Here is a 26,443-nt window from a genome sequence, read left to right as displayed (position 1 = left end):
ATTTTGAAATTTAAGCAGTTCCTTGGAATTGCCACTCTTGGGGGAATTTTATTTTACAGAGACAGCGCCTTTGGCCACACCCTGGAGTATGCAACTATAACAGGAAGTATCTACTTCTGAGGCAGGGCCATGAAAGGGGCTCTTGGGTGGTAGAGACAGAGCTGTGCCTTGGGATGTCTCAGGATATGACAGAGTACCTTGCCTCATGAAATATTCTGCCCCTCCTCTGTGTTCCCCCAAATAACTCAAATATGAGCTGCAGCATATCCTAGTCCTGTACCTACCTAATGGTGAGATTCAACTAGAAATGGTGGTTCTCCATCCAGGATCAACAGTTGAGGAAAGCCAACAAACTCAACAAGTGGAGCATACACCTGAGAAAATACACTTGTAGGCAGAACAGGTCTTCAGAACATGTGTTTCATAATCTCAAAAAAATTACAGGAGGCCAACACTCCATATAAAAGAATCCACTAGAGAACATATAAATGAAAGTTTGAGTTGATAATTTTTTAAAAAAAAAAATCAGTGAATGCACAGAATAGTAAAGTAGACATCACTGAAAACAAATTAGTGAATTCAAAGACAGATGAAGTTAAGGGAATCTTGTAGAATACAGCTTAAGGAGAGAAATATCTGGAAAGCATGGAGAAATGCTGAGATCTAAAAACTATATTTAGAAACTTAATCTATTTAATCCAACGTCCACTTAATAGAAGTCAAGAGAGGAAGAAATACTCAATATGAGATTACTCCCTAGAAATGAAGACAAAGACATTGCATCTTTTTTTTAAATGTTTATTTTTGAGAGAGCACATGAGCAGAAGAGGGGCAGAGAGAGGGAGACAGAGGATCCCAAGCAGGCTCCACTCTGTCAGCACAGAGCCCCATGTAGGGCTCAAACTGACGAATTGTGAGATCGTGACCTGAGCCAAAATCAAGGTCCAATGCTTAACCAGCTAAGCCCCCCGAGCTCCCCCAACATTGCATCCTTTATTGAAAGAGCTCTTCAAGTGCCTAACAATGAATGCACACATATGTATACCTTTAACTCTTTATAATCAAATTTGAGAAATAGGATTTAGAAAAATTCTGAGAGCGAAATAACAAAGTTCTCAGCAGCAACACAGAATGCAAGGAAACAATGGAGTGCTATGTGAAAAATCCTAAAGAAAACTAATTTTTAAGCTATAATTGTACATTAGCCAAGCTGTCATGAAAGTGAAAGGGGAAAGTGAATTCTTTGGAGACACACAGAGCCTAGGAAGTTGACTATTGATAAATCCTCTCTTGAGGTTGTACTCCTTCAATCAGGAAATGAATCTAGGAAGAAACAGAGTGGCAAAATGTGTAATGAACAAGTAAACTCATAAAATGATGCTTAAATAATAATTGTAAAAATTTTGTTCTTGGTAATCTGAAAGTAAAGTTGCAGACGATATCAACGTGGGGTGTGGCATAGAATGTAGCCGTGAGATTTGGCAGGAGAGAGGGGAGAGCCAGGCCACTCTTACGTTGCTCAGAGTTAGGGTTTAGAGGGGTAATTAACTCTAGATACTCTTAGAATCACAAATATTTGTGTTATGGGATGTTGAAACTTACACGTATTCACCCATCAGAAAGTTCAAATTATCATTTTCAAGCGGGTAAAGAAAAAATGAAGCAAAGGCAATTCGGGGACTCCAACACAAGTCAGGAAAGGGGGAAAAGTAAATAGCTAGAAAGTCTGGTAAATAAATGGTGGAGATATATCCAGATACATCTGTAATCACAAAAAACACAAATAGGCCAACTTTACCCAGAGGCAGAAAGCCCTAGCCAAGGCAATGTGAAGGGAAAAGAAATAACGTGTTTAAATGTGAGAGAGAACAAGCCATTATTTGCATGCCCTGGTTATCATTTAGAACATCAGTGCTGTTTGAGCAGTGCTTCTCCAAAAAAGTGGAGTCCTACCCCGCACAATGCCAAATAATGAATGGCTTAAATATACAAAGACAAAAGGCAAAAAAGAAAAAAAAATGTATTATGTATATGAAGACACAAAGGAAGTATTTATTGACTGCTTTACAATTGAATTTATAAATAAAAGATATTATAAACTAAGTCCAAAGACAAGCAAAACCATGGGGAAATATATTTGCAATATAGGTAGTAAGGATTCGTACTAAAATCTATGTGATTTGCAAAAATTAGAAAGTTTGGTATTATCAGTTATTGACTGTGAGGAGTATAAAATGGTACTCTCATTGTGGAGGACTATTTGACAGTCTCCACTAAAATTAAAGCCATGCATCCCTTGGTGAGCAAGCAAGTGTACTTTCCTATGTCTGACTTCAAAAAGCCTGGTGATGGGGTTGCCTGGGTGGCTCGGTCGGTTAAGCGTCCAACTCTTGATCTCGGCTCAGGTCATGATCTCACAGTTCTTGAGATCAAGCCCTGCGTGGGGCTCTGCGCTGTCAGCATGAAGCCTGCTTGGGATTCTCTCTCTCCCTCCCTCTCTCTCTGCCCCTCCTCCTGCTCATGCGCAAATGCTCTCCCTCTTTCAAAATGAATAAACATCAAAAAAGAAAGAAAAAAGAAGAAACGTGGCACCGTTGCACAAGGACACTCAAAAGAAGTTCTGTTACCTCAAACTTGTAACAGTAGTTGAGTCTTGGGAGAGGATGAGGATATGTGTTGGGGGAGCAGAGGCTGGGGTGCAGAGAGCCATTAAAGAAGGCTCTATCTGTAATGTTTAATAGTTTTACAAGAAGAATGCATATAACCTAAAGTAATTAAAAATCAGCTTTTCAGAATCTTTAAGAGTGGAAGTTTGATTTTCAATTTTGCAGTACAGAATCAAAGTCTGTCCCACAGCAGTTACAAGAAAAAGTAGCCTGTCTTGTCATACAGGGTTCCAGGTTGAGCCCAGTGTTTATATAATCATGAATCTCTGCTATGGTGCTTCCTTGCTACAATAGGAAGAGGTTTTAGATGGAGATGAAGTTTGCATACACCCTTCACATCATGTTGATGCATTGCAGTTGGAAACTGTCTGCATTTATCATTAGGCATATCAATTTTAAGTGTTTAAATATCTGTAATTTTCTTTTGTTTGATGCTGATGTGGTTGGACTTATTATATAGCTCACCGTTTAGGATGGTGAAATCTTAAAAAGTACATCAAAGGCAGATTATTCTTTCCAGTCCTGTGTTTCAGGTCTGCAGAAAATGGTAGGTTATGCACTCAAGTTTTTAACTTCATTATATAAGTGGCATTAAACCAGCCATAAAATAATTGCCAATGATAACAGCATTGTTTCACTGAGCTTTTATTCATGACTCTGAGTCATTTTTCCTCCTCAGAATGAGAAGTGTATCTTTTTGTTTGTTTTTTTTTTTGTGTGTGTGGGGGGGGGGGGGGTTTCAACCAGGTTCTAAATACCCAACTTTTGACCATATTTTTCTTCTGCTTTGGCTTTTTTTTTTTTTTTTTTTCTGTCAGTCATTATATTCTGGGGGGAAACTTCTTTAAGTTTTTTTAAGGGAAGGACCAAAGCTAGCAAAGAAACAGATGTATCCCATATAAAATAGGCAATAAATCTTGTCCCACAAATTCTTTGCTCTGAACTTTCTGACAGAAACTGTCAAATATCCACTTTAATTCAGGTATAAAATGTTCGCTCCGTGTCATGGCGCCAACAGCCATGTGCCAGAATGAAGTTAGTGACCAGCCATAAAAACAGCAGCATAAGCACCTTTGAAATGGTGCAAGTCATGGTGGGTGAGAACGAGCCATATAAATCCATGGGGAATTAATCTCGGCTTTGCTACTATCCTGCTGCGCATTTACAATGCAGGAGTAGTAATACTTTTAAAAGGAGAGAGAATAAGAGAGCTGTGTGTACACCTAATGAGCTTGTGGGAGGGGAGAAGGTGGTTCATGGATCAGAAAGCAATAGCTTTTCCTCCCCCTCCGAGGAGCTCTGGAATCCCCTTGAAGAGGGCAGATCCGAGCCTGAGTTGAACATGTGGGGTGGTTCCTCAGCTTGCATCGCCTGGCTTCACAGATCATGTGAAACCAATCTCCCCGAAGCGCAATCACAAGAAATGACTTCAGCTTCATAAATCATTGTTATCATCCCACAGGAGGAGGTAATGCTATGGTTTTTCTCCAGTAAAACATTTCAAGCCTCTGGTTTCAGGAGCTTTCCCCCGCCCCTCCTTTCTGAAATCAGCTTTATGCCATTTGCACAATTAGCTTCAGGTCCGTGCCTAAAGGAGACCATGGCACTTCTCCAATTTACCTAATATTTGACCATTTCCTCCACTCAGATTTTAAGGGAGACTTATTCCCTGCTGAGGGGCGGGAGGTGTGTGTGTGCATGTGTGTGTGTATCTTGTCTTATATTCAGAGTCCTCACACTTGCTTCCAAGCATATACTGACCCTCAGTATTTTTTCCTGTTAAGGATATTTTCTTTATCCTGTATTTTCCAAATACAGAACAGACATATTCGGTTTAAACACAGTGGAAAGAAATTTTAACTGATTGTGCAGCATAAGACATGATTTTATTTTATTTTTTTAATTTTTTAACGTTTATTTTTCAGACAGAGACAGAGCATGAATGGGGGAGGGTCAGAGAGAGAGGGAGACACAGAATCTGAAACAGGCTCCAGGCTCTGAGCTGTCAGCACAGAGCCGGATGCGGGGCTCGAACTCAGACCGCGAGATCATGACCTGAGCCGAAGTCGGGCACCTAACCGACTGAGCCACCCAGGCACCCCAAGACATGATTTTAATACTTGTGGCCATCTAAAACATTTCTCTACTAAGCTACAGAAAGCAGACAACTAAAGAGTAAAGCAACAGATCATTTCCAGGTTGAATCAAAAGATAAAAATCTGCTTTAAGTACATTTGATAATGTTTTAATAGTCCTTCATAACCAAACATTTTTCTCCTAAAAGATATTACTGAAGAAACGTTGTCAGAAAATTATTTTGAAATGCTGTCATGGGTTTCTAGAAAATTATTTTATTTGAATTGGTTTCATGCCCACTTTGGAAAAAAAAGGCTTATTTTCCAACAATTATTTTTCAATCATTACCAATTAAATGGCAAATGATAAAGTATCTTAAAAGTATTCATTTAAAAGTTGACCTATTCTTCGACATGTCAAACGAAAAAGCAAGAAAATTATATATTCAGTATGACCTCAACTATATAAACCAGCACACGTGGCTTTGTGATTCTAAACGTACACCTACATTTATGGAAATGAATCAAAATATTAGCCGAGGCTATTACATAAGAAAGCCTTCTGCACTATTTTCATCTTTTTTTCTTTTTTTTTTCCCTCAGATATCCACATGTTCTACAATGAGGAGTTATTTTAAAATCTGGGAGAAATTATAAAGATTTGTTAAAAGTGGGGGTGGGGGGCAGCAAAGGAGGATGTGGGTCCTGAGAGACCACCCCAAATTCTGTTAAACTCACCATCAGCACTTTTACCCAGCAGACTTCTAAGTGGGGTGGTCAGTTTTAAAACCAAACCTCATTTCTTTGTTTCTTTTTTACTGACTCTGATAAGGATCACTTGCGCTAATAGTCCTTCTGCATAACTTCTACTGGCAGAGCAAATTAAGTGTGCTTTAATGTGGAGAATGTCTTCTACAGTGTCTTCTTGGGGAATCACAGTTCACCTAGTGTTTTCCTTTCTTGGACATACTTCCCAAGAGACAAACTATCCCTTGCCTTCCCTGCACCTATATTCTTGGTAGCATCACAACTCTTGAAGTTAGGGTATAATTCTTGGGTACCATTTTTAGTGGACCAATTTAAATCCCCAACTATGACAAATTCTTGACTGTAAGAAAGCAAATTTGATGGATTATTTTGATACTCAGAGCAATAACAGATATCGCGACAGTGAGAATTTTCTCAGTTTCAGTTTTTTAGTTGCCCTATAAATCCGGTTTCCCAAGTACACTACACCTTTGCCAGGGTTCTAAAAGAAGTCCCGTTTAAGGATGGCAATGGATGTTCTATTGATTACTTATGTACATTCATGACTAAACACAGGAATACTTGTTTTTCTGAAGGGTTTCAATTATTTAACAAATGTTTTATGCTACAAAAAATGTAAGTGGTTTAGTATAAATCTAGATGAACAAGAAATCTACTTTGTAAAGGTATGGGTACTGTGTAATATTTTGTCTGAAATACGAGTATGGCTTTCTTTTTCCTCTCTTTGTTTTTGATTAGTTAAAACCAATCTTAATCTATTAAGATCTCTGACCATGCCTAATGGCTTTTATCTGAGTTTTCATCTTTATAATGTGATTAAAATCATTCTTCAGATTGTATATATTTCTGGACAATTCATAAAAATATGTAGGATGGTTACTTTATAGAAATGGCAAAATTTACGTGTGTGTGTGTGTGTGTGTGTGTGCGTGCGTAAGGTATAAATAAAGGGCTTTAGGACTTTAACGTAGGTGACTATGCCTTTCAGTTTAACTTATTCATTCGAATACTTGTTTTTCCAGTTATGAATTCTTATTTCTGTAATTTTCTAGTCTATAATGATATGACAGTTTTAAGTTCTTAAGCAGGAACATGTAAAGAATAACAGTGTGGTATAGTGAAAAAAACGATGAGTAAAGGAACAAGTTCTTTTTTGCCCCAAGTTAGTTGTATGACCTTGGGCAAGTCACTTTCCGTGTGCTCTGCTTCTGCTTCCAAATACAATTATTTTTTTCTGATTATATTAAATGATGCTAATTCTTAAAAAAGAAGCATATGAAAAATAAAAAGCCAATCAGCCAGAAAGGCAGAAATAGCAACTATAATATTTTGGTATATTACTTTCTGATATTTTTAATAGATACATAATTTATTTCTGTGGCATACATTGTAATATAATTTAGTCTCACTGTATTTACTGCTTTATATTCTGAATTTTATCACCATGATACCCTTTGAAAACCTGATTTGTGGGATATTTGGATCTAGTGCATTTGCATCAGATCTTAGGGAGTTTGTTGTAGGGATAGACATGTTACTGAAGGAAAAACAGGATGCTCAACTACTCAAATGAGTCTCATGGAAGCCCAAGAAAAATTGACCAAGCAAAGGTCACTGAGCAACTTAGAATTGTTGTGGTAGTGGTTGTAATGATTGTAATAATTAACATTTACTGAGCTAATGTACCAAGTGGGATGGCCGAGCACCTTACAAATATCTCATTTAATTATTACAACAACTGTCTAATATAGGTCCTATTAATACTTTCATTTATAGGTTAGAGAACTCAGTGTTAACCAAGTTAAACTTAACTTGCCCAAGGCCAACAACTGGAAAGTAATGGAGTGATTTGAAGCTTTGGTTCCACTGTTATCCACAATGTAGAACTCATCTGATTAGTTGAAAAGGTTAAATGATCTATGTAAACCCCTTAGCATTATTACCTGAGACACAGTACTCAGTGAATATTCTCCTCCCCCCCTCCTCCTCCTCTTCCTTCTTCATCTTCATCATCACCACCATGACCACCAACCTGATTATTCCAGTCAGTTGTATTGAACTGCTTCATAAGCAGTTGATCAGCCCATGGATTGACTATCCTTGGATCCCATTAGCTGTGACTGGTGGGCTGAAGGGGTCACAGTTCAGTACACTATTCCATTATCATAAAATCCAATATTTATTCGGTCCCCCATTATTTAACTTTGTTCACTTATAAACTTTGTTCACTTTGTTTACACTAGGTAATTTCTTAGGTTTATTGTAGCTGGTTCTCAGGTGTAGGGTTTCATTTTATCCAGTATACAGATGGAAAAGTTGAGATACAAAGAATTAAATGATGGCCCTAAATAACAGAGATAGTCATCAGAGGCAGTTTTGGGAAACCCAAAGAACCCAATTGGTGCCAGTTTTTTTTTCCATTTGTTAATGCAGTGCTTAAAGAAATATCTGTTGAAAATCAAGTACTAAAATGCTATGAAAAAAAAAAAAAAAAAAGATGAGGCCCTGCTTTTGAAGAGCACTGCTTTAAATCAGAGAGAAAAATGAGCATGGACCCTGTTACCATTTTGCTCATAAACTGGCTTACAAATTCAAACTAGTAGCTGCTTTTGTAGTCATTCTCATCAATTAAGGAAGCAACAAATTGATTTTTAAACACTAAGTTTATGGTCTTAAGTGCTAAATTTTGAATACAAATTTAAAAATATAGTCCATACCTTCCAGAAATTACATACTTTTATGCTAGTGCTAATTCCAAGATAGGACAGAGTAGTTTGGGAAAGGAGACCTTCTTTCAATATTAGCATACCTGCAATTTGTCACCAAATGGTTATTTAGAGGCTTGTGACTCTGAACCCCATTGGCTTTGAAATGTCATCAGGATTCTTGATGAAACAAAATGGGAGCAGCCCTCTTTTTTACATCTAGCTTCTTTGCAATTCCTAACATTTCCTAAATGATGATTCATTTGGTGTCTTCTCCCTGAGTGATGAGACCACAGAGTTCACTTATCCCTACATGGTCCCTGAAAGAATTCTAAAGCACTGTGGAAGGGATGAGCCTTCCCATTGGGAACAAGATGGCAGGGAGACAGGGTAAACACTATAGAAAACAGGAGTTATGTATATTCTTTAAGTGAAAATTATATTTTATAAGCATGTTTGTTTAGAAATATTGGTGAAAAAATAACTCCAAGTAAAAACTTTTTTTTTTTCAAAAGAGATGTCACTTCTGCTAATGCTGATAAGTTAAAGGTATACACACGCTTACAGGATGAGATAAAATGGAGAATTTCAGGCCCTGTTTGAGAATGCATCCACCTGACTCCCATTAATGTTAATGAGCCTCTCACTGGATCATTCTAAGTTTTACCTCCATGGTCTGTTTTGAAGCATCAAGAGTCAGGAAATTTAGAATGAAAGCTGAAATTCCGTTTTGGTTGGCACTTTCTGTCTGATGTATATACTCCTATGGAAAATGTGCTGTTTAGTGCAACTTCAAGGTACCACCTTACTATTTGAGCATTCTAGAGGGAAATCTAGCCTGTTGGGAAGCAGCAGGGGACCCTGGGACGTATATTGGCTTATGAGTCGAGACCTAGATACAGGAGAGTCATTCCCTTTCTTATTTCACTTTCTTATTTCTGTAGCACTAAATCGTTGGACTAGGTTATAGTTAGGTTATGGATTATGCGGTCTTACGAATTTTCTCAAGTAATTGCATCTGCATCCCTTGATGCCAAAAAAAATTGCTGTGTACAGATAGTTGTACAGAATTGAAGGACATCACTGGACTATACCAAAGCAGGGGAAAAAAGATCACAGACTATTAACAGCTAAAGAAATGGTTGCCTTTAAGAAGAATGAGCATTTGCTTATGCTCATGAGAAGAATTCTACAGTCTAAAGATTGAGTGTTGTGTCCATATGGGGAGTGGTTGAAAACTTAACGTGTGGGGGTGAACGTCTCATCGTAGGTGAGGGAAAAAAAAAGTTATTAGACCAAAAAAAAAGTTATAAAGCTTTTATAGTGGGTTGACTTGTGAACTGTGGATAAATTTATTTCATTTAGATCCCACTTATACTCTTAGTCTGATTACCTCCTAGAGTTGTGAATGGATAAAATTTTTACTTTTTTTTATAATTACTATAAAGAACAAACCAGATGCAAAATCTAATGAGCACTTAGAGTTATATTGTGACCTCTTAAACTATATTCCTCACCTACACAAATAATTATTACAGTCATCACAGAATATAAAAGAATCGTGCAATTCTTTTATTATATAACCAGGGATATTTTTCTCATTCAAATTATTATATCAGTAAGATATTTTATGAGGTATTTTAATATTATGCCCACATTTTGAAATATAAAAATGGAAATGACCTAAGATCATTAGTCATTTGTAAGCTTGATTGTATCAGGACTCACTTTTTGCAACCATTTATGAGAGAATTAAGTTCTGTTGCCATCATTGTGTATAATGAATTAACATCTCCCTACCATCTAAAATGGTACTACTTGGGGTACCCAAGTGGCTCAGTTGGTTAAGCATCTGACTCTTGATTTCTGCTCAGGTCATAGTCTCACGGTTTATAAGATCAAGCCCTTCATGGGGCTCTGTGTTGGCAGTATGGAGCCTGCTTGGAATTCTCTCTCTGCTCCTCCCCTGCTCATGCTCGCTCGCTCGTGCACTCTGTGTCTCTCTCTCTCTCTCTCTCTCTCTCTCTCTCTCACACACACACACACACACACACTCCCTCAAAATAAATAAACTTAAAAATTTTTAAATAAAATGGTCCTAAATTATGTACATATGAGCTGGGGGGAACTTAGAAAATAGCTGGTCAAATCACTTCCCACATTCTATAGTTCAGATGAAGAACTTTGGTTGAGAAAAGCCCCAAGTGCCCAAGTTAAGGTGATACCAATATTTAGGTTTTTTTGATGCCCATAAGAATATTCAGGTTCAGTTATAAAGGCAACTGAAAAGGGCAGATAAAAATGATGAAAATGATGAGATCTGGAAAGTCTGACTGAACACAGGAGGATCCCCACTCAATCAGCCTGAGAGTTACACTAAATGACTTTTAAGACTCCCTGTTACCTGGGTTCTTTTGATTTTATGACTCCAAAGGACTCTTCAAAGTCTTCTGATACAGTGTCTTTTACTTAGTACTTTCATCAAAAGCCTGGGTTTTCTACTCCACTTTAGTCTTAGACAGGTGACCTAGAAATCACATTATACCCATATACTGGGAACCTTGATAGCATGACTCTACCCAGCCTCACACCAATTTACCCAGAAAACCTCACAGACGGCCCCCACTCTTCAAGTTAACCATCCAGCTAGACATTTGCAAATGTAAACTCTATGACAGACCAGAAATGATCATCCTAATTTAACCACAACCAAGAAAACTAATAAAACAGGAAGATGAGATAGGCAGATAGCATCCTTTTGGGGCAAGTATACCGAGAGGAAAAATGTCAAATATAAGATGGCCCCATAACTCAGTGGTTCCACATATGTATATTTTTCCCCTCTCAAATATTGAAAAGTCATCCCTCTTTCCAGTGTTCATGTGCTGTTGCCTCTGTTGGTGAAAGCATTCTTTTCTCCTAGAAAGTGCGTGACAGGGCAATTTTCTAAGAAATGACAAATGGCTGCCATGTTCACATCAGATGGATACCACATGAAGTGGAGTGCGGTCTCTTTGTTTCCTTGTTAGCATCACCTGGCTCCTCTATTTGGAGAGCTGTAATAAAAACAGCTTCTTTACTGTGCATCCTGTTGGTTTATACCAACCATGTCAGGTCCATAAACCATGGTGTATTAAAGTGTAATAGACTGTGTAAAGAATACTGGGAAGATATTCCAACCTCTATCCCTTTCCCTCATTCCACTCTTTACTACCTCCCAGATGGGTATCCATAAATATGACTTAATTATCTTTGGCATAAAACCCACACTTTCTTTGAAGAGTGACGTCCTTCTTCAGCCACTCTCAGTGCATGAATACCACCCTCTTGAGGATAAAACCTTGAATACTTTGGTACATTTAGGTGACAAGTGTTCATAGTCCGAATATTTTCTGGAAGTGTCATTTTATTTATAAAAACTCTACATTTTTCATAATCACTCTATTCGAACATTTTAGTCCAATACAGACAAAACTCAGGGTCAATGTTATTTGTATCTATGATCTGTCATTCTATATAACGTATTGATCTAACATAGGATATACCAGGATGAAAGTCAGTACTCTCTCACTCTTTGATTCTCTTATACTCTCTTCTATGTTGTTGAAAACAGAAAATGAATATTATAAATAGCTGTGCTAGGAAATGGACTCTGATTCCCCATTGGGGAGATAATAAGGGACTGTGTTCCACTAGTGTGGGCCCCTTGCTTTCAGTTGATTCATCTGTCAGAGAGATGGAGTGCCTACCAGGTGTTAAAGTTGAGAGAAGTGGATTCTGAAATTCCATTGTGAGATAGATTTTGGTTCCTGCCCTGAAACACTGAGTCTAGTAGGAAAAGCAGACTGCCAGCAAATGGTGTCAGTACTGTGCCCCACATATGTGAACACAGTGTTGTTGGGCTGCACAGACAGAACAGGTCACCAGTTGATAAAAGCCCCCGTGGAGGTCTTCATGAAAGGAGTAACTTTAAAGCTTGGTTTTTGAAGGAAGACAAGACATTTACCGTGGGGGTGTTTGGGAAGGAGAAGGCAGGGAGGAGGAGGGATTCAAAGCAGGAGAAACAGTGTTCCTAAAGCTAAAGGTACAAGAAAACAGGTTGAGTGGCAGGAACAGCACAGAGTCGTACGAGACAGGAGTATGGGGCACGTAGTGGGAAGTAGCAGGAGCCAGGTTGCGAAGGGCTTACCGTGCAGTGTGAGTGTACTTCACCCTGTACAGAGAGGAAGCTCATGAACACATAAGCACAGGAGTGGCATGATCCAGTTTGCCTTTTAAGTTGGTAACTTGGGTGCAGTGCAGAGACCTGGGTTTCCTGTGCAATGCAAGGAACCCGTTGTAGATCATAGACGCTAGAGGTTAAAGAAGGAATCTTTGCTCTCAGAAAATTACCTTGATAAGTAGACCCCCTGCATCATTATCTTTCATTTAGTATATGAGAAGTGATTCAGTTTAATCAGGTCAGAGATTGATAAGTCAATTATCATTAAGTAGAAAAATCATAAGCCCCTCACACCTATCCCTTTGACTCTCAGGTATTTGCAAATTAGACATCAGTTTCTGTCTTCTTTTTTTTTTTCCCCTGAGGATAAAAAAAAAAAAGGGCTGAAACAGCAAATTAAGTGACTCTGACACAGGGAACACCCTGTGGTGTTCTGACACAGGGAACACCCTCCTGTAGACAAGCCTTGCTTAGGCACCTTGATAAGGACATCAGCTTTGTAAGTAAAATGGGAAAAATAGTGAGGTTCTGGGCAGAGCACACCTGATGTGACTTGAAAATGATCACAAGCAAAACTACCCTCTATTGAGAGTAATTGTTGACCTCCGTAAGAAAGAAAGGAACGTTTGCTCGAAATTTTGCAGTACTCTTTCCATAGACAGACAGCTGGAATAATGACTACTGGCATTTGCTTCTCAGCAGTCAGATAATAAATGGCTGCGTTGTTGAGTGTCTCATGTGTGTTGATCCCTCACGTTCAGTACCTCCAAAGGTCACAACCACCTTGCAAGGGAAATCTTACCATTCCAGTTTTATGGGTAAGGCTCAGAGGAGTTAAGTGACTTCCCCAAGGGCTTTCGGTTAATACATGACAGAGCACAGCCAACCTGGGCCCGCCTGCTGCAGAGCCCAAGCTCTTTCCCCTATGCTCCAGCAGCATTTAACTTTGTCAAAACAGCCATTCCACTGGAAGCTTGAACCCCCAGTTGTCTCAACATGACATGGAGCCATCAGAGGTCTGGCTGCGGAGGTTCTGATTCAAGCAAGCCTTGTCCCCTTTTCATGTAGCCTTCATATGTAGGTGCAGGGAGGAGTTACCATCTTAATTTTACGGAGATGGAAGCCGAAACGTGTGACTTGTCCCAGACACTCAAGTGGCAGAGCTGGAATTTAACGATCCTGAGTTCTGCCTCACTCGGTTGGCCACCGCACTTAGGAAGTTTTGTTAATTGACATTTCCTGGACGTTGAGATAATAGTAAATAACTTCAGCCTGACATTCTTCTCTAAGCCTGTGTTTGTATTCTAAATATCAAGTTTTATGCTTAGGAAACCTAGCCTCTTTCTTTTTAAGCAATGTTTATCCAATAAGTGCATTTGTCAAGTAAAATAATTTATTGAATATATAGGCACTCTTCCCATGTTTAAGTCTCAGCAGAAGACAAGCCAGATGAAGTTGCTTCTTTCCTGGAGCTTACATTCAGTTGTCTTATCATAAATGAATGAGACAATGAATAGTCTACCAGGTAGATAGAGGCTGGGCAGAAAAGGGGTAGTGTGCGGTGGCAGAGAGAGTTGGGGGAGGGGACAGGGATGTGCCACAAGGGGTGATCTTTTATTTAGTCAAGTCAGGGAGGGTGATACTTGAGCTGAGACCTGAATACTGTAAGGAAGCCAGTTAGGCAGAGACTGTAGGCAAGGTGTCCCAGAGAGGCGTGGCAAGTGCAGACACCCCCAGTGCACATGCTCAGTGCACTCAAGCATCGACAAGCTGGCCAATGAGTGTGGAAAGGAATGAACTTGGCAAAGAGGAGGTGGTGTCCCAGAGGAGCCAGGGAGCGGAACTGCAGGGCTGAATGGGACGTCATGAAGATATTAGAGGTTATGTCAAGGGTGACGACAAGCCTTTGAAAGGTTTTGAGCAGAGGAGTAACTTAATAAAATTTGCGTTTTAATATCAGTGATGTTGATGATGACATACTAGTAATATCTGTCATGTCATTTATTGATCATATTTTATGTGCTAAGCCCTCGATGTGTATTATCTCATTTATCTTTAGAACAGCTGTGTGAGGGTAGTCACTGGGGCTATTCTTATAGGACAGATGAGTTAATAACTATGCAGTTGGTCCTGAGTAACTTGACCACAGTGACACAGGTAGTACATAGCAGAGTTAGGCTTAATTAAATAGTGGCATTTTAAAATCCTTTAATACTTTTTACCTTGAAGTATCATGACATAGGCCCTAATAGATATGATGGATTTTCCTTTCCTATTCACTTTACACCATTATAGTCTGTTTGTTTGTTTGTTTATATGAAATTTATTGTCAAATTGGTTTCCATACAACACCCAGTGCTCATCCCAACAGGTGCCCTTCTCAATGCCCATCACCCACTTTCCCCTCCCTCCCACACGATTGTAGTCTTCAATGAAAGGAACCTTAGGGCTTTTATGGATTACGACTTGCCTATTTTTCTAGACATTTTTAAGCTTGCTTGTTTGCTTATTTATTTATTTATTTATTTATTTATTTAGAAACAGAGTGTGCGTGGAGGAGGGGCAGAGAGAGAGGGAGAGAAAGAATCCCAAGCAGGCTCCATGCTATCAGCACAGAGCCCAATGTGGGGCTCGATCCCATGACCCTGGGATCATGACCTGAGCTGAAATCAAGAGTCAGATACTTAACCGACGGAGCCTCCCAGGCCCCCCTTCTAGACATTTTTAAAGTGAAAGGGTGCTATTATCATATATAACAGTGTTATTTTTCTGATTAGAGAAAGATCTATAAAAGCACTACCCAAAAATGAAGCCTCCTGAATAAATAGTTTCACAGAACACTATAAATTCCTAATCTCTAAATTCAGGGTTGTATCTCAGTATGATGGATTTCCTTAGTAGTCTTAAGTAGTTTTTTCAAGACATTTAAAATCAGTATTCTGAGAAAGGAGACCGTAGGCTTCCACAGACTGCCAAAAGAGTCCCTGGGTATAGAGACAGTGCATGCAAAGGTTCCGGTGATTTTAGCTGGACCTGAGCAGAAGTGCTGTAAATGGTACAGGGTTTCTGATGTTTGGGGAGGGGGTGGGGAGAGTGCCAAATACATGGCAAAGCTCACAAAGAGGCCAGCTGTAGCTGGGGTGACTACATGTACCAATCTGGCCAGGATTGTTGCAATTTATGTTTTCATCAAGGTGTAATTATTAGTTATCACCTTCTTTCAGTCTCAGATGTGTCCTAGTGAGAATAGTAAATTATATGGCCACCATTGGCTATAGTTGTTCTCAAGAAAGTGGGGGTGGGAGATATAGCCAATTGGGAGCTATCTCCAGGACATGTGGTATGGGCCGCCAACCCCTGAGTTCAGAATTATTTTGATAACGTGGTAATTAAAGTTAGAAGATTATGCAAAACATGGGATGCCTGGGTGGCTCAGTTGGCTGAGTGTCTGACTTTGGCTCAGGTCTCAGGTCATGATCTCACAGTTCGTGAGTTTGAGCCCTGCATCCTGCTCTGTGCTGAGAGCTCAGAGCCTGGAGCCTGCTTCAGATTCTGTGTCTCTCTCTGCCCCTCCCCCTCTCATACTCTTTCTTTCTTTCTTTCTTTCTTTCTTTCTTTCTTTCTTTCTTTCTTTCTTTCTTTCTTCCTTCCTTCCTTCCTTCCTTCCTTCCTTCCTTCCTTCCTTCCTTCCTCTCTCCTCTCTCTCTCAAAAATAAATAAACATTAAAAAGAAAAGATTACACAAAAGATATGATGGAAGAAAATTCTGTTTTAATAATAATTATTTCTTTCTTGCAGCCAAAAAAGAGCATAAAATGGAAGAAAGTCATTTGGAGAATGCACAGAAAAGGTAAGTGGCTCTGACTTGGCCTTAGTCCTTTCTGTGGCTAGCTGTTCCATTTTTTTTTAAGTTTACTTATTGATTTTGAGAGAACACAAGCAGGGGAGGGGCAAGGAGAGAGGGAGAGAGAGAATCACAAGCAGGCTCTGCACTCAGCACAGAGCCCCAGGCGGGATTCAAACTCACGAACAAAACTGTGAGATAATGACCTGTGTCGAGATCAAGAGTTGGACACTTAACCAACTGAGCCACCCAGGCACCCCTAGCTGTTCCTTTTTATCATTGTTATTATTAAGTGCATTCTTACTGCTGTGTGACCATCACTCATCTATCTCCAGAACTTACTATCTCCATATGGAACTCTGTACCCATCAAACCATAACTGCGCACTCTCCTCCCCCACCCCAGCTCCTGGCAACCGTTATTCTACTTCCTGTCTCTGAGACTTTGACCACTCTAGATACCTCATATAAACGAAATCAATACAGTATTTTTCATTTTATGGCATGCTTATTTTACTTAGCATAATGTCTGACTGGCCGTTCTTTTGGCCCCATTTGTTGAGGCTATGCATCCATGAGCAATAAGATTCTGTCAGGAGCTGGAGGGAAAGCACTATGACAGGACTTGGGAATATTTCTCCTCAAAGAGCACAGAACCGTTCAGAAGTGATTGGTTGACATGTGTCATACACGTCATGACACTGTCTGCCTCTCCTTCATTTCTCTGCTCCTGAACCACTTTGTGGAAGTTAGGAACAGTGTGATCCTTCATAGCATTACAACTAAACTAAACCAATTCTTGCAAACACCTAAGAGACTTATGTCTTTCCTCAGATCTGAGGCGATACTGGAAACAAGGGGCAAGTGGGGAGGAGGGACTGACCTGTATATATGAAAAGTGCCCCAGAAATTGGAAGAGATCTCCGAGGTCTTCTGTTCAACCCCTTGCCCACTGAAGGCCTCTTCTTTGCGCTTCTCTCTCTTAATAGACAGCAGAATGGAACCATCCAGTTCACCCAATAAGCATTGGCTCTGGTCCTCAATCGGAGTTTTTGTCATTTGACCAGGTTAGTCAGCTTGGGTATGTCTCCCTCTTAAAAGGGTGAGTGGGAACATAGTGAGGCATTCTCATATTCAGCAGAGAGAATTGGATACATTTTGCTGGTGCCAGTTCTAAGAGGACTAGAAAATTAAATGAGGGGTAGGGTTAGGAAACAGCCTATAAGAAAGACCAACTTTATAAATGTGTGAGGAGAGCAGTGCATTAAATGCAAATATACAAACTCTAGAAATGAACTATTTCCTCTTGTCTAGCCACAATTTTCAAGAGTTCTGAAATCCTACAGATGGTCTGTCTGCTCTGCTTTGACGAGCACCAACATCTTGTTCTACCTTCAATTGCCAATAAAATTAAAATACAGATGGGGAGCCTGGGTGACTCAGTCGGTTAAGCGTCTGACTTCGGCTCAGGTCATGATCTCATGGCTCGTGAGTTCAAGCCCCACATTGGGCTCTGTGCTAACAACTCAGAGCCTGGAGCCTGCTTCAGATTCTGTGTCCCTCTCTCGCTCTGCCCACCCGCTTATGCTCTCTCTCTCTCTCTCTCTCAAGAATAAATAAACAAAAAATTAAAAAAAAAATTAAACTACAGATGAAAGTGAAATTAAGGCAAATCCTAAATTTTTCTAAGTGCAGACATGTTCTTGAGTCACAGTTATCATCCAAGCACGATCATCTGTGAAAACCAGAATAATCGCATGATTATGTCTTTAGATTTTTGTGCCTCTTTTTTTTTATTAAAGAATTGCTTTATTAATACAAAACAGACAAACTATTAAGTGCTAAGAAATTTAAATATCTAAGTCATAGCAAACAGGTAGCAATTCAATATCCAGGGTCGACAGAATGCTTGAGACTGCAACAGATTAGACTCCCATGGTTGAGAGGGCATCTTTAGAGGTGATGGGGGCGGAGGGGGGGGACCAGGTGTAACAGCTTTTCAAGTTCCCTCTCCTCATCAAGGATCATGAGAGGCACTCCATTCAAGAGGAGGTATGCAATCTGGTGCTCTTCAGGCAGGTCAAAACTCTCAAAATCTAAAGGATTGAAGGGAAAGAATTTTTCTATTTCAGGATAGGTGTCATCCAAGGCTGGAACAGTGTTTTTTGCTTTGACAGTCTTCTCAGTTACCTTTTTGGCAGAGAAGTTTGGCTGCTTCTGTTTGAGAGGTCCATCATTCTTTACTGAATTTTCCGTAGCTCTCTTGACAGTTCTCAAAGCCTTCCTGGTAGCTTTAGGTAAGGCTGCATGAGCATCAGACATTTTGCCTACACCTGGTGTTGAAACCTGAGATCTCCTATCTAAAGTTTTGACTGGAGGGGTGCCTGGGAGACTCAGTCCGTTGAGTGTCCAACTTCGGCTCAGGTCAACCTGAGATCTCCCATCTAAAGTTTTGACTGGAGGGGTGCCTGGGAGGCTCAGTCCGTTGAGTGTCCAACTTCGGCTCAGGTCATGATCTCGCGGTCTGAGTTCGAGCCCGCGTTGGGCTCTGTGCTGACAGCTCAGAGCCTGGAGCCTGCTTCGGACTCTGTCTCCCTCTCTCTCTGCCTCTCCCATGCTCATGCTCTGTGTGTGTGTGTCTCTCTCTCTCTGTCAAAAATAAATAAACATTAAAAAAAAATTTAAAGTTTTGACTGGAGGCCTAGACTGCAGCTTCTGCCCATCCTTGGGAGCCACACAGGTGCCTGGGTCTCCATTTTCCTTATCAACAAAGATCAGGGTAGCCATTCTGGATCAGGACCTCTCGGTTCACTCACGTAAGAGCCAACAGCCAGACTCTTCCAAGACTCAGCCTGCAGCGGTTGCCTAGATTTTTGTGCCTCTTGGTTGGCCTCTTCCCTGTATTAAGTCTTCCCTTCCTCTGTGTGTAAAACGAATGTCTGTGTTACAGAAAATAGTCTGCATATTCAGAAGAGACTGTCAACAAGGGCACATTGGTGTCAGGCCAAACAGAAATTTGGTTTCCGGGGTGGATGTCAAATTTCTAATATTTCTTCAAGATTCTTGCTTGAAGGAAAAGGGGGCCCACCTTAGAGGGGCCGAAGCTGCTGCTGTGCATTAGCTATGCTGAGGGGGGTCATAAATTCTGGTTGTCAGCGTTTTCCGTGACTTTGTGGTGAAGGTAGCGTAGCTTTCATGTCATACATGAAATATGTTAGATCCCATCTTTAATGTAGAAACCACAGTTGTTTGGTCGCACTGTTTAAGGAGGTTGGTGGTCAGTGTTGCAATATTCGTGTGAGATTTAGTAAATTCTTATGTCTTATCCTCAAGAGAAACAATTTACTCTGAGGCGAAGGAATATTTGCTTTTCCTAAGCAGTTTCTAAAGGCACGCATGGAAAACAATAAGTGGATGTGTTCCGCTCTGGCATCATAAAACAGTTCACTTTGCTATGGGCCCTTCGATACAATCGTTGTCTGCACTCTAAAAATATTTAGTCGAATTAAAAAGATAGACCTCAGATAAGGGATCATAGCAGAGAGGGAAAGAGGGAACAGGGTGAGGTAAAAAAAGTTTTATAAAACATAACATATGATTAGAAATCAGTGTTTTAAAAATTGAAAGCTATTTTAGAGTTATCTGCTGACAGATAGAAATTTCAGAAAGCATGATTGCCCCTTTGTCCACTGGAGAAAATTCCCCTAGTTGCTAAATAGAAACAGTTTTCAGGAGGACAATGACCTAGACCTTATAACATAGTTGTAGGTTTATAAGCTAACCTTTAGCTTTCCCTTGAACAAATGGATAACACTGAAGTCCAGTAAGGTACAGCCTCAGAGCAACTTCATCTCTGTCAAAGTTTCAGAGTGCCAAAGCCAGGCCATCCCCTGGGACTTTGTTTGCTTTGGTTCCTCGGAAGAAGTTCACTTGCTTTCTTAGTTTCTGAAATACACAGCGGGGTGGAAATGCTGTAAGTCAGTATTTCCTTTAGTTTTCATCCCCTTTGAGGGTTAGCAAACAAAGCCTCACAAATCCCCAGGGTGAGAGGTGGTGAGGGTACATGCTTAGCTCCAGTTTAGGTTGGAAAAAGTGAGGCTCCCAACACCATAACAGCCTTTTCTGAAGCTCTGTGATAACTCGACAGGCAACGCTGGCCCTCTCTGAAACTGCACAAGTATTTGCAATATCTTGGTCTCACGATCTAGACTCCAGATAAAGCCAGGGGTGCTGGGGCGATCCATGAAGCACAAGGACTGGAGTTTCTGTACTCTTCACTATATCCTGCTGGAAGATAGGAAGAGAATTTGCTCCTCTGAAGACTTTCTCTTCTCTGTTAATGCACAAATAAATATGTTCCCGCATAGAAGGTGACCATAAGGAAGAGAAAAAAAAAATGACAGTGTGCTCTCCTGGAGAGTAAATATCGGGGGCAACTGTGTCTAAAGTGGTAACAGGAGGGACGCCTGGGTGGCTCAGTCGGGTTAAGCATCCGACTTCGGCTCAGGTCACGATCTCGCGGTTGTGAGATCGAGCCCCGCATCAGGCTCTGTGCTGACAGCTCAGAGTAGAGCCTGTTTTAGATTCTGCGTCTCCTTCTCTCTCTCTGCCCCTATCCCTCTCATGCTCTGTCTCTGTGTCTCAAAAAAATGAATAAACATTAAAAAAAATTTTTTTAATGAATAAAGTGGTAACAGGAAAAAAAAGCTATTTTTATTTTTTAAATGCCTGTGTCAACGAACATGAACAACAGAAGGGTAGAGTGGAAAAAGCATTTCATTGGGAATCAAGAGACCCAAATGGTAGGCCCCACTCTGCCAATGAATAAAGTCATTCAATCTTTCCAGGTCTCGGTTTTCTCATCTCTAGAATGAGAACATCGGACAAGTTGACCTATAAGTCCCTTCCAATTCTAAAGTCCCATGGCTCTATAAGAAACGCATGGCCTGCCCCTGTGGGTTATGTAACTCTCCACAGTCAATATAATTTTCATTTCGAATGAAATAAAAGCATATGCCATAGAGCATGCATTTGGTTTTATCAGTATTGTGAGTGCCACAGAGTTAGGAGTCATGTCTGGTGTGAAAGCGGACACTGCTACTTTCTTGCATTCCTGGTTTTGCTCCAAAATATGTATGTTTGGAATTATAGGAGAGTCCCTTAAGAAATTACCACAGTTATTGCCTTTCTCCACTTATGCACTTCCAGTCTTTTAATAACTGGGAGCCAAAATTCCCTGGCCAGTAGTTTTAATTTGCATTAAAAACAGATTTATTCTTTACAGAAGCACAAAGAATTTATGGGACTCGGAGCCGCAGCTCCAGCTTGGGTCTCACCTAATCATAGCCATGGAATCAATTAACAGTTCATCTGTGAAATGTGATAAAATCTTATGAGATACATATTGCCCAATAACTGAGAACGAGATGAAAGTATTCTCTGTAATAGTGACGGGGCTTCAGGGTTTTACAATTGCCATTGAATAGAGCTCCATTAGAAGCTCAGTGTTCAGGATGGCCACAAAAACAAAAAAAACAAAAAACAAAAAAAACAACGCTGTGTCTGAACAGATGATAGAGCACTGAGTAGTAAACCTGGCCAGCCATTCCTGCTTTGATTAGTTTCCAACACCCTAGAAAAGGGGGCCATTTATTTAAGTGTTCTTGCTCATGGCAAATGAGCTTGTGAGGCTTTGGGTGGGTGGGGGCTGGGAGTGGGGGACCAAGTGCAGAGCTATAAATTGCTACAAAGCTAGCGCCTCCAAGAAGGGCTGCTTGGGAGGCCCCAGCTGTCTGCTGTGCAATGAGCCTCCATGGGGTAGGTCAGGAGATGCGTAGCGATACCTGAGAATCTACTTTGGAAAACCTGGATCCTTTTCTGACAGGATTAGAGATCATATTTTTAAGGTCAAAGATGGTTTTTCATCCAAAACCCTTCTGTGCCTTCAGTTTTATCTCTTTTTATACATGGGTGGTTTGCATTCTTATATCCTATCAAGCTTTACTATGTAATCCTCTCAGAGATCATCTATTTTAAGTCTTATTTTACCCTTGACAAAACTGAGAGTCTGATGCTGAGTGATTGACCCAAGATTACGAAGCCAGAAGATGCCAGAATAAGGATAGAATAGTCTCTTGATTTTCCATGAAACACTCAACAGATTATTTCCGGTGGGCTATCTAACCAGTGCTAATGCTGCAGAATCAATATGTCACCTTTATAATCCATATGATCATTAAACATAAAGCGAGGAGCTGGTAAATGATGTGGAATTGAGATGAAGACCCTGGAATTCTACATCCTCATTTTCATACACAGAAGATGTGGCCAGGTGTATCAGGTCGGACTTCATGGAAAATCAGTTTGAACAAATAGATTTTCTGAGGCTTGGGGTAAGCCACAGTCACTATGAGGCTGGGCTTCTGTCTTAGAGAATGAATATGTGGGAAATGCCCCCAGCGTCCTTGCCCTGATGGTTTTGACAGTTTCTCATCCTCTGTTTTTCCCCCCTACCTGTTGCAGTTTTGAAACAACAGTAGGATACTTTGGGATGAAGCCAAAGTCCGGTGAGAAGGAGATCACACCCAACTACGTGTTTATGGTGTGGTATGAGTTCTGCAGTGACTTCAAAACCATTTGGAAGCGGGAGAGTAAAACCATATCTAAAGAAAGGTAAGGTTCTAATGGAGTCATCAATACCCCCCTCAGGAGTCTAGGAAACTGCGGTCTCAAACCTCCCCAAGTGTGCACATTTCACACACATCAGTATTTTCTTTCAGATCAAGATTGAGGAAAGATTGTTGCCTGGGGGCTCATGGGGGAAATCCGGGGGAGGCATGCTGTCCACACAAGCAGATATGCTCCCATGATCTGATAAGTTACACTTTCTTAACCCCTTCCAATTACTAGCTAGTAAATGAAAGGGGGGCTGTGCTAATTTGCAACAGATTGCTTCTCTGTGTATTTTCACGTTGGCCCAGGCTAAATGAGGCAGCCTTGCTGTCGCAGACAGTACAGACAAATAAAAGTGAATGCTTTTCCCATTAATATACTGAACTTGCATCAAAAGGAAATCTCTGAGACTCGGGCCACACTTAACACAGTGTCGAAGCCCCACTCTGGATTTACAGCGCCACTTCTGACTCCTCGTATCCTGCTGAGGACATCAAACTGCTTGCCGCTCAAACTCGTTGCAGCCTCCTGATTTTATTAGTGGGGGGTAGAAGAAAAGCCTCGCCTCTGAATATAGGGAGAAAGAGAGAGCGTGTGTTCGTTCTGCCTAGAAAGAGACTAAATTTGGCCCTGTTTATCAGGAGAAAAAAAAAAAAAAAAGCATTTCTGCTTGATCGCTGTTTTGATCAGGTTGCCACTGTTCTACAAAGGGTGTCATGCATTTAAACTTCAAAAAGGTCTTGCTTATACTACTGCAGAACAGATGTATGAGAGTGTCCTTCAAAGTGGAGTAGGAGACAGAAAACTTCTACAAATTAAGGGAAATGGTTTATGTAATTCTAGCATCCTTATCTCACTAAACATTGAGACCTGAAGTTCCATAATTTTTGTTCTTTACTTTATAATCAAAGACAAGGCGTATGCATGATACACACACACACACACACACACACACACACACACACACTACACTAATATTTTTCACCTTTAAAAGCTATTTTTAAAGGGATCAAGGTTTAGAGATTTTTGACACAGTCAAAAATATTTTCTCAAGGAATTTCTTCAAAAGCCTACTTTTTTTCTGAAAAAGTCAAAGACCTTTAAAAATGTTTATCAGCGTATGTCTCCACCATTACTTCTTTGAAAACACGGGAATTACAATGAATATATCCATTGTGTAGATAAACTGATGCAAAGCCAATTGTGACGTTCTTAAGAAAGTAGATAATGAATAATAATGTGGAGAAAAAGAACCCTAAAAATCTCGGCACCCAACTTCTTGCTCTCACCCCGCAGTTGCTTATTTAGCCTTTTCGGCTAATAAGCTGCTGTGGAACAAGTTTTGTTGTGTGAGCTGAGCTCCTATCCTTCTAACAGGGCATGAGCTGGCCATCAGCTCTCCACACCCACACCTGAAAGCCAGACATTCCAGAGGTGGGTTCTGAATAGACACACTTTGCTTAAGATCCTTCCATCACAGATTTTAAGCGTAATCCTTAGTAAATTTGCCCTTATAGCTGGAGCCCTAAAAAAAATGCCCCCCCCAAAACCAGATAGGGTAATTAATTGCTTTTTATCTTAATAATCTTGGGTTGAGATATTGAACTATAGTCCAAATTAAGGAGACTTTCCCTATCATAGAAGTTAGAGCAAACTAATTGTGAGTCTGAAGGGGCAGTGGTCTCCAGCCATCCTTCAAAGTGTCCCTTTCTCCTAGCCACCAGCATTTCCAGCACGGCTTCCTGGGTGCAGCTGGTGAATTGCCTACTTCACACTCTGTAAACCAGCCCCTTGAAAGGGTCATGACTTCACAGGACCCTTCTCAGGTCTCCTCATTTAGCAATTTCAGGGGTCTCTTCATTCCAGCCGAGCTTTTGTGAGATGGATCACCAAGGTTGCCAACCTCGAAAAACATCTCTGAAGCTAATGACAGCTCATAAAATATTTTTGGAAGCGGTTTGTTTACAGAAATCTATTTGTTAGGAAATGCTAGCGCATTATGTATATGACTGTTCATCCGGTTAAACAAACTGATTAATATCCAGGGTTTCTTTGTGATGTGAGGATTTTTTTTTGATTGTCCTCTATCTGCTAAGCTGTTGGAATCACATATTCATTGGGCTAAAATAACCAAATTAACTTGAATTCTTCTATTATAATTACATGAGAAACAATATGATTGTTTTGACACCCATTGAATCATGCTCAATATTATTTTTTATTAGTCTTTGCCAAGAAGTCCCAACAACACTAAATGTCAGGATACAGTAATATAACATGAAAATGAAATTCAAAACCAAATGAAATCTTGATAGCTTGGAATTATTAGGAAAAAAAAAACTATAGTGTGGGATTCCATCAAAAGAAATTTTGCCTATTGGATTTTTTTTTAATGTTTATTTTTGAGAGAAAGAGTGTGAGCAGAGGAGGGCCAGAGAGAGAGGGAGACACAGAATTCGAAGCAAGTTCCAGGCTCTTGAGCTGTCTGCACAGAGCCTGATGTGGGGCTCAAACCCACGAACACGAAATCAAGACCTGAGCCGAAGTCGGATGTTTAATCGACTGAGCCACCCAGGTGTCCTTTGCCTATTGGATTTTTAATTATATTTGAAGGCCAATTAAAATCCCAAAAATCATTAGGAAAAATAAAGGGGAAGTAGGAGTATTTTCAAAGGTATAAATGTACTTCCAAATGAAGTGGAAGTGTTGAGAACTTCAGCTTATTTGTAGTCAATCTGTGGTGATAGAGTGTTTACTTCTTGTGCTGCTTAGCATGGTTTCCATCAATACACATGAGCTTGATGCAAGATTGAGATGGATACAGCTTCATAACAGGGTGACAACTGCCCCTCATAAAACCCAGAATAATCTCTAAACACACAAATGACAATATAAAAACATCCAGTGTTTTTGGGCCTTGTGAGTGAATGCTAAACCATAGCTTTAAGTTGGTGTCAGGACATAAGTCTGTGTTTGAGTACAGGAGATGTAGTATTTCACCAGCGATGTGATTTACCTGCAGATTAACTCTATCAGTAGAAAAGCAAGCTCCTATGTGATGGCATATTAATGTCACTAAATTGTCCTTCGCATTTAAGCCAATATTAGGCAAAAGAGCAACTTCTTTGTTTAGGCACAAATCCAGAATGCCTCACTCCCTAGACCTTTGGTCTGTGGCCCACCCGTCCTCATGCTGTCCCAAATACTGGATGGAACTTACCGCTTCAGTGGAAAGTACCAGGACCCTCTCTTACCCCTTCTGTTGATAGGCACTGCTCAGTAGTGCAAAAAAGACCTCTAGATAGAGACTTGAAAATCATTTTTATGCTGGTAATTTGCTACGTAATCTTGGTCCAGTGGCTTATTGCCTGGGGGGACACACAATGGTCACATGTGTTAGATACATGTATTGTAATGAAGCAGGAATTAAATGTTCACTGTGATCTCTTCTAGCTAGAAATCTCTATAAATCCAGAAAGTAGTTTTCTACTA

The 26,443-nt window shown here is 40.2% G+C and overlaps 1 protein-coding gene and 1 pseudogene across 5 annotated transcripts in view; one reads left to right on the top strand and one right to left on the bottom strand.

Annotated features, from left to right (window-relative positions):
- The window catches only part of FMN1 (formin 1), a 436,126-nt gene that overhangs the window by 375,865 nt on the left and 33,818 nt on the right, over nucleotides 1-26,443 (top strand). For all 5 annotated transcript variants that reach the window (XM_045450122.1, XM_045450119.1, XM_045450121.1 and 2 more), the window contains 2 exons: nucleotides 16,235-16,286; nucleotides 22,802-22,951. In XM_045450122.1, the coding sequence (XP_045306078.1) occupies nucleotides 16,235-16,286; nucleotides 22,802-22,951 (202 nt within the window). The remainder of the gene's footprint in view (nucleotides 1-16,234; nucleotides 16,287-22,801; nucleotides 22,952-26,443) is intronic.
- Nucleotides 17,934-20,734, bottom strand: LOC123583235 (annotated as a pseudogene).

Source organism: Leopardus geoffroyi, chromosome B3, assembly GCF_018350155.1.
Source record: "Leopardus geoffroyi isolate Oge1 chromosome B3, O.geoffroyi_Oge1_pat1.0, whole genome shotgun sequence".
Lineage (NCBI taxonomy): Eukaryota > Metazoa > Chordata > Mammalia > Carnivora > Felidae > Leopardus > Leopardus geoffroyi.
This window is presented reverse-complemented; position numbering and strand designations above follow the sequence as displayed.